The sequence below is a fragment of the Halyomorpha halys genome, unplaced genomic scaffold (assembly GCF_000696795.3).
Source record: "Halyomorpha halys isolate HHAL.00 unplaced genomic scaffold, Hhal_1.1 Scaffold715.1, whole genome shotgun sequence".
In the NCBI taxonomy this organism is placed as follows: Eukaryota; Metazoa; Arthropoda; class Insecta; order Hemiptera; family Pentatomidae; genus Halyomorpha; species Halyomorpha halys.
Genome location: NW_027107843.1, coordinates 469,382 through 488,890, shown reverse-complemented (window position 1 = coordinate 488,890; position 19,509 = coordinate 469,382). Strand labels below are relative to the sequence as shown.

Genomic DNA, 19,509 nt, shown 5'->3' with positions numbered 1-19,509 from the left:
AATAAGTTAATAATAATAATTAATAAATTGTTTTCATTAAAACATTGGTTCTCATTGCAATAATCTAACGGAATAAGAACTATATATTCTCAAAATAATAAGTTAAAAAAATCTGAATTTAATATGCAAAGAATGAGCCGACTGTTATCTCAATAAAATGTGTGAAGTAAAAAAAAACTGTAAAATATGCAAAAAAAACCAACAAAGCATATTCAAATATAAAATTAACGATATTCTGAACTAAGAAAGATATTGCAAGAGGAACTAAAAATTAAAAGAAAATGAATTTAAAGGTTATGTGTGTATAATATGCACAATTTTTAAACACAAAAATAACAAAAATTGGGAATTAGTAACAAAAGAAAAAGAGCAATAATTAGATTGAAAAATGATAAACAATTGATAATATTAAAATATATATAAATGAATATGAACACAGTCAAAACAAATCATTACGAATAATAAATAGCAATGTCGTATAAATAAATATCGTATCCATGGCAATTTTAGATATTATTTTCATAGTTGTCCAACTCTGAGCGTATTATTGAAAAAGTAATATTCAGTTGATTTTTTATTGTTATGCTCATTAGAAATGGGCTTACAACTGTAATCTGGAATCTATAGTTTTTATTTTTTTTTTAATTCAAGAAAATCAAGAAAAACAGTCAGTTATATACATTTATCCTCCAATATTCAAAAATATGCATGATGAAATTGGTTAAAACTGTTTCAAAAATGCACCCAAACAATATATTCAATTCCATAAAAATCCAAACCTTAGTTATAACCTACCCACAATTATTATTATACATTAATTTAATTGAATCACCAATGACAAGTTATATTAGCTCAAGAGATAAACAAATCCCAACTGTTCCTTTTCAGTTAAGTCCTGAGCCTAATATCCCAAAATTTTATATCAGATTATAGTTCCATGTAATAACTCATAACAGGTTTAAACGGGATAGCACGTAGAAAAGATACAATGTCTGAAGAAGTCTGATAAAACGTTAAAGAAAAGTAAAAAAAGGCCAAACATACAATTGTGAAATTATGCAATGACTAAAGGAACTAAAATAGGCAATAATCTAATCAGCAGTGGATGGTAGAAGTTTTCAATGGCTACTTGATGCTATTAGCGCTATCTGGGAGTAGAATATGGCGGTCAAAGGGCGAGATGATTTAGGCTGACATGGCTCACTGGGGAAAGATGATCCATCCTATTTATAGAGCTACTTCCTCTCTCGGAAATTCCTAACGTCACTCCATCACCTGCCTCCTATATACCAAAAGTAATATATTTACTATTATATTGCGTAGTAGTATACATGTTACAGCAGAGGATAACAACAGATATTATATCCCAGGACAAGACATTGCACCGCATGGACAGATTAAATCAGGGTAGGGCACAAATTAAATTTTCGAAATACAAAATCCTTTATTTAAATAATAAGAAATAAAAACAACGATTATAGAAACCTTTAGTCTCTTTAGAAAATCATTACGTAACTAAGAAGTCAACATTTCCTGTGTTAGAATTGAAAACAACATCAAATTATTACATTCCACAGATAAAATGTTTTTCTTTACAGATTTGGCAACATTGTTTATTGAATACAGAAGCAAATACACAAGTGAAATTTGAAAGCTGCAGTCAAAAGCGAATACTATACAAAACTTTTCATTCTTATCTTTCACTCGCTTTATTTCCACTGTTTATTTTTAAGGGGTTCCAGAGCCCTTTAGTGGCCCACCTAAGCTCTATAAAGTGTGTCCCATTAATTTTGGAGAAATCTGGTGGTTCAGCATGATATTTAATAATTTATCTCCAGTTGTTCAAAAAACAATGTTTCCTTACAACACTTAACCACTCAACCTTCATGGGTCGTAGCAAAACATATATTAATTTTTTTTAACAAACAGAGTGTAACAGGATAAAGTCGTCGAATTCTTGGTCGTGATTCTATACCTCTATTACAAAAAAAAGTCCACTTGACCCATGTTCGATTCTCAGTTTTTATGTTTTGTTCCTCAATTAGAAAAATTAAAACAACCATTGGCAAGCTCATTAAATTTGCTCTTAGAATTTTTAATATGGTAACAATGATGTACATTTAAAAAAAAAATTATGAATGCTCAATTTGAAAATTTCTATTTTACGGAAATAAATTTTCTAGCCAGAGCATTGCAAATTGCACTAAAACTTTTCCTTTTAGTAAGATTTCCAACATTATACTCACTTTTGCGATTACTTTTCAATTTGAAATGTAAATTTTTTTTTAAATTATTTATTTAATGTAATTTATAACTGTAGAAAATAATACAATAGGTAAATATGTAGTATGTTTCATATACACTTGAAAATCATGGGAAGGAACCACCCATTGGTGGTACTTCAAACATTAATTTAAATTAGAAGGTCCCGTGGCCATCTTCTTTTCAGACGCCTCGGAGGATTATCAGGGATTGTCAAGGATGAAAGATTAAGAATTAATGGGTTAGGAAGGTTTAGGAGTTTGGAATGAAAAGACGCATATCTGTTTTGGGTCAAATCTGCAACGAATGGGATGTTAAGGTCTTTGTGAATGAGTTTATTTGTGACGTAATAAGGAGCACCAAGGATTGAAATGTAAAATAATTTGGAATTATAAAAAAAAAAAAAACTAGATAAAGAAAGGAACAGGAGCGTGTAATAACTATTATAACCACATTTGAATTTTCTGTCTACTATAAAAATATTTCAATATCACAATTAAATTCACCGAACTTTGCCTTAATTGTGATTGGCATCTGTTTTTCATCACAGCACAGGCTCCCCTTCCCTTCTTTATAATTTTTTTTTAAATCTATTTTATATTACATTAACTGAAAGGTGGCCACAATAGTGTGAACAATCAAAGGATAAGATTTAGTGAAATGTGCAGAGCTCAGAGAAATTTATTTACGAAAAATAAAATTTTCAAAATTTAACATTTCTACGGGTTTTTTTTTATCTCCATCATTGTAACTACATTAAAAATTAGTTATGAGTATTGCGTAGGAGACAGTCTATAAGAAAAGTAATGATCTTTGCAACGGCTGTTTTAATTTTGCTGTAGGAACAATAGTTTAGGAGATAAGACTATTATTATCAAAAACGTCATGTAAATCAGAAAAAAAAAACAACACAAAAACTGAGATTCTGACCTTATAATTGAGACGGACATGGGTCATGTAGGCTTTTTTGTACTCGAGTTGTAGAATCACCGCTCTGAGTTTGTATACATTATCCTGTTACAATTTATATATTTATATATGACTATAAATAGACATTTTTTTTCTATCAGAACGGCCTTCGAGACCACGCGAATACCATTACTTTTGACTTCTCTATTGTTTTAGTTTTTGCTTTCCTTCCATTTTCCCTCATTATCTCTGCGTGCCTTTGTATACTTTCTTCTGTCCACGCGATCCCCTTTTTCGAATTTTTCTTTCCCACAAGAACCTTGGTTTACTTCAGTGTTTTCCTATAGCTTTCTTGGTCCAGACAGTCCTGGTCTGATATTTCTAGTCTTTCCGTTTCTTCCATCATCTGCCTATTGTAACCTCCTCGGCTTTTGTTTTCTTGGATTTTTAGGAATATATATTGTTTAGTCTTTCCGGAGCCATTCTTACCATATTTCCGTGGAATTTCCGTCTCCTGATTCTTATTTCTGTTTCTAGGTCAGTTGTGTCTTTCTAGATTTCTTTGTTGGGTCCTAGCCTGTACATAATTATTATTATTCGTTATTTTCATAAACTTCATGAAATTGGTATATCGATTCTTAGCACTGACCTATAGAGGATGCTATCAAGCTGGGCATAGTATTTTATTTCCTGAATAAATTCAACGTTATTCCACCTATTATTAAATAAACTCAGAAGGTTTTGAAACCATATTGCAACTTCATCTTTAATTATGAAGTGAGAACATTTTAACAAAGGATATTGATAATAAAATCTTAATTATACTCTGTTACACAATCAACATATCCTAATATAAAATTACAACAGTGACTGGATAAAGTCATTAAACAGCAGCGGACTGTGTATGTGTGTAGGGGGACGATGTTAATGATACAGTGCCGCAAAATCCACCTGCTGATGAACAAGCTCGCAGGGTTAATGAGAACCAACAGGGGTGGCCGATGTTTTGTATGCACGGCACGAAGGAATGCTTCAAAACTCCACGGGTTAATGGTGTTGTTGGTCGCTCATTGATTTTATTTTCTGCTAATAAACCACTTCGGATACGTTGCTAAAATATTTTATCTCTTTAATGAAAATTAGTTCATTTTATTACGTTTTAGGGACTAACTGGGCCCTGTTTCATAATAAAGTACAAACTAATACTATTAGTCTTTTAGATTTATCTTAATTCAATTACACAGACTTGTACAATTGTAACTTGTACTTTAGTATTTTTAATTCTTGTAATATCACTAATAGTCATCCCTCTCATGAAAAAAATAAGTATTAGTATTATTACCACACTAGTTTCTACACATGTACTATCAACTAATACTATTAGCTTTCATTATGAAACAGGGTCCTGGTCTCTTAACAATTACAAGCTGTATTGAGGGTAACAACATAATTCAATCCGTTAAACTGTAGTTTTGAAAAATTTAAAATATAAATATAAGGAACTATAATCTTTTAAAAATAAAAATAATTGTAACAGAAACATCCATTCAAAGATATTAACGATTTGAATTTAAAACTGCCAAGTGGAATAAATAAAACTTTTTTCGGTGAAAGATATGACAAAACTATATCAAGAGGATTACCAAAGCTATAGTGAAAATTATAATATAGTCTTAGGATAATATTTCAAATTAATATTAGATAAATATATTTTAAAAAATAAGTCATACGATTTAAGTAAAAAATTAAATAAATGCTAAATCACCAGCAAAATTCAAATCTATTTTGTGTGTATTGTCAGAAAATATTTTTATATTTCTATATAAATTTCGGCTCGTATTAGAATTTCATATCTGCTCAAGCAATGGGAAAATATTCTAGCATAGAAAAAGGAAGACTAATTTTATTTTTGTTTTCTAACCAGTTTTCAGTTTGTAGCTAGTAAGCTTAAGCCCAGGAAACCAACAGCAAAAGATACTACCCAACTCCTTACATAACAACACTCTTAGAGAAGATATCAAAAACTCTAAACAATAACAAAAACAAATAAAGCAACTACATACAAGAACACGGGCACATTTTGAAACTTTACACGAATATGAAAGGCAAAGTCAAAATAGAGCTACAATCCAATATAGTGTATGAAATTATCTTTACAGAGAACTGCGGGAAATGTTATTTTGAAACTTCGGAACAATATCTCAAAAGAATGGTATATCAACACTAATATATTTGCTACTCTAAAACGAAAAACCCCAATCTACGTGAAAAACTGCTTTCACTACACATTTAAGACAAACAGGACATAAATTCTAATTTTATACATAAAAAATCATATATTGGGGGGAAAAAAACTTCAAGTGAAATTTTAAAAAAACGATTACTTATGACAGAGATAAGAATCGGACTATTAACAAAAAATTAGATGTGAAAAATTCATAAATTCGTGTAAATCCAACCTAATTAACACATAATACATAATTAACAACACTAAATATACATAGAAAAAATCCAAAACAGAAATAACAGACGGACTACTTGCGAGAAAGAAAGGTAACTACTTGGAAAAACCAAAACGATCCCAAATTTACTTTCCTCCATTTCAACATTTTCATTAGTTTTTAATAATCATTTGATGAAATTATTTGCTCTAAAAAAACTGTTTTTTTTTCCATTGTAGGGCATGACGAAGCAAACCATTAAGTTCTGAAACGCCAGCTCAATATAGTTGTATTATTAACTGATTCTCAAGATCCACAAAAGTACATATCATTTACAGTGAAGGAGAAATATATCAATTTCTATATAAATGCGTATTTGTAATTTCTTTAATATAAAAATACATGCACATTAGCAATTTCTTGTCATATTTTTTCTTTTTATATATTCTTTTTTTTCTACGGATTGTTAAAAAAAATTTTGTTTTCCTTTTCTTACAGCTGATTGCTTATGCAGATGGGAAATTCTAATATTATTTATAAATTACTAAATTTTCTATTCAGATACCTATTAAAGTCTGTTTTGCTGGTAATTTAGCATTTATTTATTTTTTTTTTATTAAAATGGTATGAGCATTTTAATAAAAATAGTGCAAACTGCGCTTTTTATGATACAAAAAGCGCAGTTTGCACTATTTTTATTAAAATGGTATGACTTTTAATAATTATAATGAATGTCGATAACACCAATAGCCCTCTACGTATATCCTTTCAGCGATGCCCCTCCAAACCCAATTCTACTAAATCAGTTTTAACGCAATCCTCCCATCTACGTTTCCATACACATCCAGAACTATATAATTGGACTAAATATTTATATTATAGTAATCATTCGACGCATAATTTAATCTTCTTTAATTTGTTTTATTATAAATTTTTTTTATTAGAATCCACCTTTCACAAAAGCCGAAAGAACGGTCTAAAATTTCAAATTCGTTAATTTATCAAACTAAGTAATTAAAATACTTAGTAATCTTCCCATCTACGTTTCAGTGTTTATTAAAATTTTATGCATTTGCTCGTTACTAAGCCCTACAACCTCACACGCGCATCTAATCGCTGCAATGCAATAACTTGAATTATATTTACCGGATGTGGTTCCTTTGATTCATCAAAATTCAGTGTATTCTTCAAAATTCTCCAGATAATTCATCCTTTTTTGTTCCGAATATTTTATATAATATGACTTATATTTTTTTATATTTATCTAATATCAATCAGTAATATTGATAGCCTTACCTTAAGGCTAAATATTGGTTTTTACTATAGTTTTAGTAATCCTCTAGATGTAATTTTATCATGTCTATCACGATTATCACTACATTCTTTCCTATAATACAACAGTTTAACAAAATATAATAAAGCTGTGTACTAGGGAATGAGATCGGAAAAGGTTGGGCACTTTCGACTATTGCTGATGTTTCAATCTCTTTTAGGCGGTTTCGTGAAGGTATATATTCACTACTACTAGCAATACTAAAGCGAGGTGGTTGAAATAAACGAAAGTAAAGGTAATTTGGAGGAAGTTTTTTTTTTTTAATTTGGAATTTTATGGAGTTGAGCTTTGCGGCTCCACTAAACCTTCGAATTCCTCTCGTATCCAATCCTTACAATCTAAAATCCTTCGTAAAATCCTCAATGCTCCTTACTTTGTCTCAAATAAAATCATACATAAAGACCTTAATGTTGCCTATGTAACCGATCTAGCCCGAATCAAATATCATTCCTTCCATTATAAACTCCCTAACCACTCAAACCCTCTAGTTTCTAACCATGCATCCTCTTCCATTCCTGACAATCCTCCAAGGGGCCTGAAAAGAAGATGGCCACGAGACCTGCTAATGTAAAATGTCATTATAGTACTATGAATTGGTAGTTTCTCTATATGCCTGTAAGACTCCATTTTAACTAAGATCAAATTTACTGAATGTATTATATAATATACAGTTGTAAATTTCAATAAAGATATTTTTAAAAAAAATTGGAAGTTAAGCTCAGTCATACTATTTCAATAAACATAATATAATATTAAAATTCACTTGATTGTACATTTACCATATTTTACCGGCCTTAATCAAAATGGTTAGAACCGTTAGAGAGACAATATTATATTAAGTGACAAATCTGGTAGATCGATTTCAACGAAAAAAATTATAGTAATATGCATGTCTGGACATGTACCCTAGACACGTAATTTTATTTTCGTACGACATTTAGTTCTTGGATTAGGTTGTTCGCAAAGAAAATTTTGCGAGTCATATTCAAAATTTTCACTACTGGAAAATTTCCCCTTATTATATATTCCAGATATAGGTATATCAAAATAAAAATATTTATAGTTGGGAATATTCACAATTCTCTCTTGTTTTAAATTCATCACTTATATTGTTGTAAAACTTTTACATTACTTAACACTTCTGCTGTCCTATATCAGACATTTTTCTTGTTATTTTTATAGACTATAAATGGGTGTTTATAACATCTATGAAGCTGTCCATCGATGTGCTGAATATATTCCTCCCTAACTGTGATGCTAAGTACCTCATCAATATGTATCATCCATCACTCTATGTTAATGTAATAGCGAATACGTTCATCATTTATATTTATTAACGACTATTAATAAATTATATAACAAAATAATATGAATTGGGATTAGTTAGGATTGATTTTAGAGGTTATCGCGGTCAATTTATAAAGGTCAGGCGATATAATGGATTAAAAAAAACTATTGCTGACATAAATTATTGCTTTTCTTTTTATTTTGTTTTATTTACAAAAAGAAATAAAATATTTCAATCGTTTCAAATTAACGAAAGCAAAAGAAGTTTGGATTACATAAATCTGATAACTGCTAATTACGCTAATCGTTATAATATGAGGTCAATAACTTAAACTAATTAGAATATTCCTATCTCATTTATTCAGTTATTGAAACTCAAACAAAAAAAACATGATGAATTATCGTTTTTAATTATCAGTAATAATCATTCTGTTATCGAAATACCAAAACCATCGATTAATTGCACAAGGCACTGATTTCATAATTCTCAAAATTCACTTACACTTTAATGTATTTACTCAACAGTAAAGAATAGACTTGCTAAATTATTCATTAATTAACAAAATTAAATTAATTTTAACGAAGAAAAGTTACTCACAACATTAAAAATATTAAAAAAGAAAATCAGTCAAATTACTCACCCAGAAGAGGTCTTGATTTTTCAGGCCTACACTATCAGTATTCAGTCCTAAAAATAACAAAAAAAGAAATTAAAATCGTTATCACTACAACACATGAAGGGTTAGAGGTGCAGTACTTTGTAAGGAAGTACTTTCACTAGACCAAAGATTGTACAAGAAGGTGATTTGGTCTGAATCACGCTCGACCGCCAGATTTTTACCCAATTTAAGAGGCTGAGTAATCTTTTAATCCTAAAAGTAAACAAGATTAAAATCCATAACAAAAGAAATTTCTGGTTATTAGTACATAAAGAAAACACATCTCAATAAAAAAAAAAAATTACATTTTTTTGTTTATATACCACCAAATTAACATTTTTTTGTATCTATGTATTGCAGTTCTGCTGAAGACCTACAACGTAGGTCGAAACGTTACCATATCAACATCAAACTAACTCAAACCTATGCAAGGTTAGCAATGCTATATCCTAGCCTAAACAGAAACTCCAAACTAAATCCAGAAACAACTGTTCTTATATTTAAAACAATTCTCAGGCAACTGTTGATGTACGGCTGTGAAGTCTGGGGAGCAGGATCCTTTAAAAAAAGGAAAAAACTACAATCTTTTCAAAATAAAGTCCTAAGAATCGCAGTTAATACTCCTTGGTTCAAAAAGAAATAGCCAATTGCATCGGGAATTACATATGAAGTCAATAGAGGATTACTTAAAAAAACGGTTCATGAAGTTCCACTCCCAGTTGCCGACAGTCAAAGGCACAGTTAAAGCAGTGACCTACAACCTGGGAAACCCAACCTCAATCCGAAGACTGAAGCCCCTGTTGTAGGACATTCTGTTATAAATTTTAATACATATAAAATTAATTCATAGTCACACTACCTCTATTTTACTTATTATTATTACTCATTTTATTATTCATTTTTTTTCTCGTCCCTTTTTTAAATTAACATGTTTCTTTTTCCTTTTAGAGGGCAATTGTTTGTTTTATTTAAGTGTACCAATATCATTATTTTTGTTATTAATTTAACTTTCCTCTTTTATTAAGAAGCATTATTCTTATCTATTTACTTTATTATTATTTTTTTTAATAACAACATTGTATATAATTAGGGGTGTCTTTGTACGAGACTATACCCTCCCCATAATCAACTGTTAAAAAATATATATATAATATAACGGTTATATCAACCATGAAGGCCGATCTGGTATAAAATAAAATAAATAAAAAATAGGTGGAAACGTCGGAAAAAAAAATAGTTATTAAAATTTGTCTTCCTTCTTGACCGTAGCCCCTGACCATCTTTCTTCAAATATACTTTTAACCATTTTTACACCAGGTTAGGCATATCATCACTAAAAATGATGATTAAAAACTTAATAAATATTAAATTGTATAGATATATAAAATAATGTAGAAATGAAATGTGTAATATATGCATACTCTCCACTGAGACATAACCATCCTTATTAGTTACCATAGATGTGATGGTGGATGATTCCCAAGGAGTCCAGAATTATCCCTTATGCCATTTTCACCACGTCCTTCACATCAACACAGAGTTCCTCCTTGAAGTTCCTTGTTGTGTTTGGTATAGTTACAAGTTAAGTATAAATTTCTTTGTCTAATAAGTAACAAGGAAGAATATTCTATTGTGTGATGTTTTCTGTAGGTCTTAATCTATAACAGTTGGACAATAATTCTTAACAAAATCGCATAATAAAAGTAAACTAAAATCTTCCGTTTAATATGATATATACAAGAACTCCTACAGGAATGTTTAAAGACGAGCCGTGCCATCATGATTAGAGAAGGAACTGTTACTAATATGTAAATGTTTACAAGTTCAACAGCCCCAGAGAGAGTTGATTTGTTGAATTATTCTAACATTCCATGTATATTTCCAGTCGAAATTTAATTAATTTATTTAGAGAGAACTCTTTTTTTAAACTATATTTATTTTAAGAGACGTGTTCCCTTATTTATTTAGCTTGCCGGTAAGATAGTTTGTACTAAGTCGATACTTAAGCTTGTACAGGCGCCTTCGGTTCAGTCTTCCTCCAGCTTCTTTACCAGTCGACACAACCAGCTCCTGCTGTTCAATTCGGAAACAAGTAAATATGGATTTTTTTTTTTGTAATACATAAATATTAATTCTGGTTTGGATTTCATACATAACATAACAAATTATAAAAAGAACTCCAAAAATTATAATATCAATAATTATGAGGACTGGTCTAAATATATTAGCATATATCTTGAATAATATACAGCTATACAATTTTTTTTCTCGAGAATTATTATACATCACCTTTACTTTAATATTACGTAAATTATAGATACTTACATAACTAAGTAAATAACCAAGCCTATCTTAGCTCACTACGAGGAAACTTTGTAATTTAATTAAATAATTAAAGGCATTAACAAAATTTACGTAGTTTACAAAGTTTACTAAGTGTAGTTAAAACTTGTGAAATTTGGCTAATGAAAGTAGCTCCTACCAAATAAATCTGAACCATAAATTATTATATTACAGTTGCATTTTAACATTTTTAAAAAATATTATTACAAAAATTATAATATGAATTAAAAATACTTAATACAATCAATCTAATAATAAATTTCATTTTAAATCCGAGATAAAAAGGCAATAAAACATAGGAAAATTAAATTGAAATGTTGTTAATGAGAGTTGTTTCTTCCTATCTAATTATTAATAATTATATTATATTAGAATTTTTTATAAACTTATTTTTGTCATATTTTTCAATTATTATCAAGAAAATCATAGCAATATAAATTTCAAAAATTTAGCATATATATAATAGTTATTTTATCAATTAAATCATAAATTGTAATTTTAATCCATAATAAAATAGTAAAAAAACGTAAGTAATTTTTAAAAAAAATTAATTTAAGAAATTAGTTCGTACTTATTTAATAAATTTGTACTTAAAACTATTATTTTACAGTTGCATTTTCCAGAAACATTGTTTTTTTTCAAATATTATTACATATTTATCATTTCAAATATTTATCATGATATTGATAAAAAATATTAAAATAGATATGGCAATCATATCAATTCAATAATAAGTTTTCTATTTAAATCAATGATATAAAGGTAAGAAAACATAGGGAACATATTTTTTTTTTTCAACGCCATACACTTGAACTATACGCATTCCAATTTTCGAAAGTTTTAAGTATATTATATCTATAATTATGATTTTTGAATTTTAATGACTTCAAAATGAGAAAAATTCAAATGATTTGAAATAAAGTAACCTTCATTTTTGTGTTATAAAAAATAAAATACAAAACATCGTCGTTTCTTTAAATTTTAATTTAATACAAGAATCTACAAAAGTTCAAAAACGAGATATTTAAATTAATTGTCATATTTTCCCCTACCATCTATCACCCCACTAATCTGAGGCAACAATATAATTAGCCTAAGATAATTAAAACCTATTTTCAACTATAATAGTAAAATAAAAGTAATTTTTATAGATAAAAATGTATTGGAATGATACTTTTATATCTTTCTTACTCATCATTTTTAGGATTGTTTTTGAAAATATATTGCTTTGTTAAGAAAATAAATATAAATTAATTTATGTAATTTCGTACAATAGAAAACATTAATAAATATTTAGAAAATGAATGATTATTGGAGACTGCAGTCAGATGTAATAATCAAATTTTCTGATGTTTCTGCCTAAACTGTATGCCTTCTTTAGGAGTAACTTATGGTTTAATGTATAATACTTTACTAAAATATTATAAACAATAAAATATTAATTCAACTTAACATATATATTTTACTAACTTCTATACATCTGTAGTTCAGGAATGAAATCATATGAGACATACTTTATTTCGCTAACTTTACATTCGTCTGATTCATTTGAATATTTTTTTCGGAGTAAACGTATACTTAATATTATTCTGAAAAGTTACATAACTTCATTAACAACTATCTGAATAGTGTAACTTAGCTTTTGTTAGTATAATTGATTTAATTAAAGTACCCATAATCTTGTTTTTTTTTAATTGTTATCTATCTCACATTTATATTATCAATGAAAAATAGATAAATATAAATGAAAAGATTTGTTGATTAATATTAGAAAACAAAGAAAAAATATTTTTTACAGATTGAAAGCACAATTCTGGAAATTATAACAGTAATATAGACGTACTGAGAGCGTGGGTAGATGCGGGGTAAGGCCGTGGCTACTAACTCCAAGGACGCGACTTCGAATCCGGCTGGGCAGAAAATTGTTTTCTATTACACTGTAGGCGTGATTCAACTCCTATGGATTCTCTGGAGGCCTGGGGTCCAGCCAGCCTCTTCAATTGGGTACCTTTAATTGGGTAAAAATCTGGCGATCAAGCGTGATTCTCACCAAATCACCTCCTTGAACAACCGTTTGTTTAGTAAAAGAACTTCCTTACAAAGTACTGAACCCCTGACCATTCATGGGCTATAGTGGTACTGGTACTGGTATTTGGTAGGGGGAACAAGTCCGGCAAGTGGGGCTAGTGATCCTTTTTGCCAACCCCTGGTTTGCCGCCGCGTACTAACCAAGGTGGGAGTATCAAGATTCATTCTTCGGGAACGCCGCAAAATGAATGTTTAACTGCTTCAGGTGGGAATCGAACCCACAACGTTCCGAACCGAATCTGCGCCCCAACCCGCACGGCCGTCACGTCCCTGTTATAGTGGTAGATATTTAATTTAATATAGACGTATTACATACTGTTGAATAATGAATTATTTTAGCAGATATTGAAGAATGACGAAAAACACATAAATAAAAAGTCTGTTCTAATACATGCAAGATGTTAAACTAAATGCGCATGCGCAGTGCATGTTTCCGTTTCAGGACTCTGCTGAATGTGTTTATATCAATGTTTTAAATGAAGGTATATATAAATTGTTATGATGAATATTAAAATTAAACGATACAATTACAGGAATAATAATACTAGAAAGTGGGGAAAACACCCCAAAACGCTGTAAAATTAAATATATAGTATCAGATAATATTCTTAAGGAAGTTTCTTTCACTTCAAAATCTTCATACATCTTAATGTAAACTGTTTTTTCTTCTTACAAATGGCTTCCTAATACCAATTTCATTCTTCTTATTTAGATCTTAATACTTAAACATGTTATTGCTAAACAATTAGAGGATTTTCGAAACTAAAACAGATAACAGAAGATAATTATTTCCAGGGGATGTCACCTGGTATGCTAAGAGCTCGGCGGCGCGATGTCTGCGTCAAGCCGAACCGTGTCCTGGACAAGAGTTCTTCCCGAGGGATGATTTATGAAAATGAAGAACTTAGGTTGAGGACTATCAACATCAACGCAGAGATTGAAAGAGGTAAGGATTATTTTAATAATAACTAAAATATAATTTTAATTTTCCAAGTATAATATACAATATTAAATATAATTTATCTATAATATAAATATAAATATAGTATATAAATTATAACCTATAAAGTTGTATTAAATCGAAAAATATCTTAATAATTGTAATGGCATAGGAAATCCAAAAGCTCGATGCCGATACAACCAATCCCTGTCAACACACATCTATCCGTCCAGTGGCGGGCGTCCAAACCCAAATCCAAAAGATCAGCCTTAATAAAATCCTCCCACCTACGCTTTTACCCCTAGAACGATTACGCGTCGATTCAGTGTTTATTAACTTTTTTGGGATCCGTTCATTACAAAGCCCTACAACCTTACACGCCCATATTATTCGCCACAATGCTTTAATACGATTATTTTTTTTTAATCAACTGATTAACTGATCAACTGATGTGACTATTATGTCTTTGGTTTGATTTTACATTGCTATCTAATTGATAAACTCGTTTAATTTGTTTAATGGATCGAACGTGGGCAGCGGATCGTTGGAGAGGGGAGATCTGAGAGAGAATGAAAAAGGGAAAATAAAATTGTCAATTAAATGAAATAAAATTTTCAAATTGAATGAAATTGTTAAACAGAAAAAAAAATTAAAATATTTGTAATTTTTGTGTAGACGAGTATTGATTGTAAAAGGAAATGAAGTGGAAAAAATTGTATCATGTAAGTATATGTATTGTATATATATGTCCAATCATAGATTGATTGGTATGCTGTGTATTGTAGCAACCCCAATTGTATTGGGCAGTATGGCTGAATAAAGCATTTCTCTCTACACGGTGGATTTCACTAAATCGGCGTTTGCCTCCTGAATTCTCAAGGCTCAGAATCAATTCATCCTTATTCGGTCCGATTACTTTTAGTACTATGTATAATTACTAGTCAAAATTGATGAGTCTGCCAAGTATAGGTAGGGGGATTAAAAAATGGCGGCTGTTTCAAAACCTTAAAAAAACAGTGACTTTTCATTCGGAGCTCTATATCTTAAAAACTACCAACAACATTAAAAAATCTAAGAGAACAATATATAAAGAAGAGTAAATTTGCTGAAATATTATCCCTAAATGAGCTATTTACGTCCAATAGTTCTCGAGATATAGGTTTTTAAAAAGCAAAATTTCTTAATAATCTCCTGAAAGATTAGTAGTTACCTAATTTATTTTGAGAAATCTATATCTCAGGAACTATGAGACGTACAGATATCTATTAGCACTCAAATTAAAGCTAGTTTAATGGACTATAAATAAGTCTCTGACCTTTACCTTAGTAGGAATAGTATTTTTCATAATATTTGCTAAAATAAATTTATTTATAGTTGTTCGGACAAAGTTTGATTTATGAAAAACTTCATTTCAGAAACCATTGGACTATGTTCAAGTTGAAAAATTGGCTTTCAATAAAAAATTCCAAATATAAATTATTTCTAGGGTATTATATATAATTATATATATTTTTTTAATTTATTTATTAATTGTTATTATTAATTATCATTTCTTATTTGTATATAAAATGTTATTTAGGGTAAAAACTAAATAAATTGAATGAATGAAATGTGTTTATTTCCAAAAATCATTGAAAAATTGAAAATTCCAAAAATCATTGAAAAATTGAAAATTCCAAAAATCATTGATCAATTGAAACAATTAAGAACACAAAGAAAATTGAAAATATATATGTTGAAGGCTGCGTGCAATTTTAACTATAACTCATAAATTAAAAACTAAAAAAATTATATGTTTTAAAAAATCAACAAGTCAATTATTTAAAAATAAATATGGTATTTATGTAAAAAATAATATCAAACTTGCAATAATACTTATACATTAGTATGGTATTAATCCCTCACATTTTAACAAACTGAGCTCTTTCCAGCATAGCCCGTCGTTAATAATTGCTAAGAGCTCTCCAATTAGAGCATTTTAATAAACTGAATAATTGTTCTGGAGGGTAGGTCCGCTACCCAAAATATTTTATTTTAATTTTACTATACTCGTGACAGGTTCCCAAGAATTAATGGTATCTTCCTTTTCTTTCGGAGCTATTTACCAGGCAGTTATCAATATTATTATAAATCCATGGTTTTACACTTAAATTGAAGTAATTCTGTTCTACACCGAAAAATCTACCGCATTGATACCAGATTAAAATTATCATTTAAATGTGGTTTTTAAATTATTTATTAGTTTTGGGACCCCTATTTTCAAAGTTAAGGACCGATGTCATTTATTAATTATAACTCATTAAATAATTATGAAAAACTTATAGTATATTATAGTCTATTTATACATTATTGGCACCACTTATACACTTTATTTCTAGATATTTAGTATTTCAGTTCCTCTTCTTGAAATCCTCCGCGATCGATCAATCAATTGATGGTTCAAAGGGATAAAAGAATTAAGCTTTAGGGACACCATACTGCTATAGGGCGTGATAAATGGGAATGAATAAGGACTGGAGTGGATCAATGTATTGCTATAGAGCATTTGCCAGGTGGTAGAACAATACAATGGACAAATGTGACAGTAGTCTGTCTCTTTGTTTGCGGGCATGCACCTGCTATCCTGTCACTGTCAACACTTGGCGCAAAATTACGCCTACGTTTGATGTACAAATGGAAACACTCCTGAAAATTGATATCAAATTCCTACAAGAACAATCATATAGATGCACGTTCGATTCTCATACTAAGGTGAAGTTTTTTTAATATATATTGAAAATTTTATTTATTTTGGAGTACTGTCACAAGCTCAACAAGCGCTTTAAGTGTTCATTGATACTATATATGCAGGAAAAAATATTTTTAAAAAAAATGAAAGTCAACAACAATAATAATATTTTTTTTTATAATTTATTTATTGTTATTTACAACTGTATACATATATACACATCGGGTTAATTTTTTGTAAGTGATATTATGACATGATACAAACATGTGGAGAATCTACCCATTGATAGAACTCCAAAAACACTTCTAAAGGAGAAGATCTCGAGGCCATATTCTTTTCAGACGCCTAGGAGGATTATTAGGCAGTGAAGGAGAAGCCAGGTTAGAAACGAGTTGGTTTGGGTGGTTGGGAAGTTTATTATGGAAGGATTGGTATCTGGTTCTGGCCAAATCAGCAACATAGGGGACATTGAGGTCCTGATGGATGATTTGATTTGCGATAAAGTGAGGAGCATTAAGGATTTATGACTGTAAGGACTGGATTCGAGAGGAATTATATGGTTTAGTGGAGTCCCATAGCTCAATTCTGTATGTCCAGATAGGCCTTATAATAGTCATGTAGATCAGTCTTTTATAATGGATTGGAAGTTTGGACCGTTTGTCTAGTAAATGTAGTAATAGTCGGAATCGACGAGCAGTTTCCTGTCTTTTCAGTCTTGTATGAGGATTCCATGTCAGTCGTTTGTCCAGATTTAGTCCTAAGTAACGGATCTGCTCAACAGGAATAAGTGGTGTTTAATTAAAAGATACTGTGGGGCAAGACGAAGGTTTACGACGAAGGGTAAAAGTGATTTGGTGGGATTTATTGGAATTTATTTTAATCCTCCAGTTTGTCACTATTCTTCAAGGATGTTAATGTGTGATTGGAGGGATTGGGATACAATGGAAGGATCATTATTCACTGACAATAGGCATGTGTCATTCGCATACGTGGTGAAAATAGTGTTAGGATGGGTTGGGATGTCAGCTGTACAAACTGTATAAAGGATAACACCAAGGATACTACCCTGAGGTACCAATAATAATATTAAAAATATCACTGTACAATAAGTATACCAACTAGTAATAATAATACTTACTAATTAAATAATATAAACTCAAGGTAAAGAAAAGAACATTATTTCATCTAAACTCTCATTCAATACTCTCAACAATCATATTCAATAATTACAGTCAGCCTTGGGAATTCTAAACTATCCAGTGGAGGCTGAGTAAGAGCGCTGCAAAGGCTCAGTACTTGAGTTGCCGGGTATATGTACTACGGTAGAGTAACCACAATATATAACCACGGAAGCGAGTCGTTTCAATTATCGAGGACTATTGAAATGGTTGGGGCTGAATCTGATTTGTACCTATGGTTTAGGATGAACAAGATTTCGTTAAAAGTTGGAAAATCTGAATGAATAACGTCAAGGATATAAATGATGTAGTCATGTTTTTTGGTTTTGTTGGTAACGTAATATGAAGCATTGGCTATTGTTTGGAGAGCTTTAGATTGAAAGGATCGGATACACCTTATGCTCGAAAATGTTTCTATCCCTAGCAGTTCATTTATGTAGGTGCAGATTAGTTTTAGTATGGTCTTGCAGATCTATAGCTCGTTTTTAGCTAGAGAGAAATTTCTGTTCAATAGTCTATATTGTCCAGATCATCGGTAAAGCTCTTGTACATTAAGTCTGTTTTGTGCGGGTTTCATGTCAGTCTCTACTACGAAACCGTTTGTTGTTGAAGGAGCTAAGCAGTGCCGATTCGAATCTGGCCTAGGAAGTCGACTTTTATTTCTATGGCGGTCTCACGAAATGAAAACTTGACCTCCCACCATGATGAGAATAGGTTGGCTACCTCTAGATAACTCCTCCCGCCTCCCCTATGTCAGAAATGACTGGAAAGGGGGTCATGAAAAAGAAAATATATAAAGTCATTATTTTAAAAATAATAAACCAAACTAAAAAAAAATAATCAGCCTACATTAACAGATTTTTCGTCCTGGGACTCATCTTCATTCCTTCCAAATTTTCAAAGCCATCAAAATCTTTGCAACTGTACTATCTTCCTTGACGATTAAAATGCTCAACAATGCTCTTTAAGCCCTCAGTAAAAGAAAGGTCCAGTAAAGCAAACATATTTACACTATACACCAGATATAGAATGCACGTGTTTTTGGAATCCCTTGAAAGCTACACGATGATGTCTTTACTTAAATCATTGCCACTCTTATGGTAGAGATAAATTATTTAAATTTTCTTTTTGTTAATTTTAATTAGCATTGATACAAATGGAGCTATCATTACTTCTAATTATCCATAATTGATAAATTAAAATATTTCCATAAGAAGTGGAAAGATAAAAATGTCAAGTACATAGGTCAGTATGTTGCTTCCTCATAGTTTCTATTGGCTATATAATTATCTAAATTTCAAGGCCAAGGATTTATCTTTAGAGAATAAAAACTAAGAGACG

General features: G+C 30.1%; 1 protein-coding gene across 1 annotated transcript in view; it reads left to right on the top strand.

Annotated features, from left to right (window-relative positions):
• LOC106685607 (uncharacterized) overlaps positions 1 to 19,509 on the top strand; it is a 214,443-nt gene that overhangs the window by 90,149 nt on the left and 104,785 nt on the right. Inside the window, exon 2 of the mRNA XM_067046205.1 lies at positions 14,118 to 14,268. Within this exon, the coding sequence (XP_066902306.1) occupies positions 14,118 to 14,268 (151 nt within the window). The remainder of the gene's footprint in view (positions 1 to 14,117; positions 14,269 to 19,509) is intronic.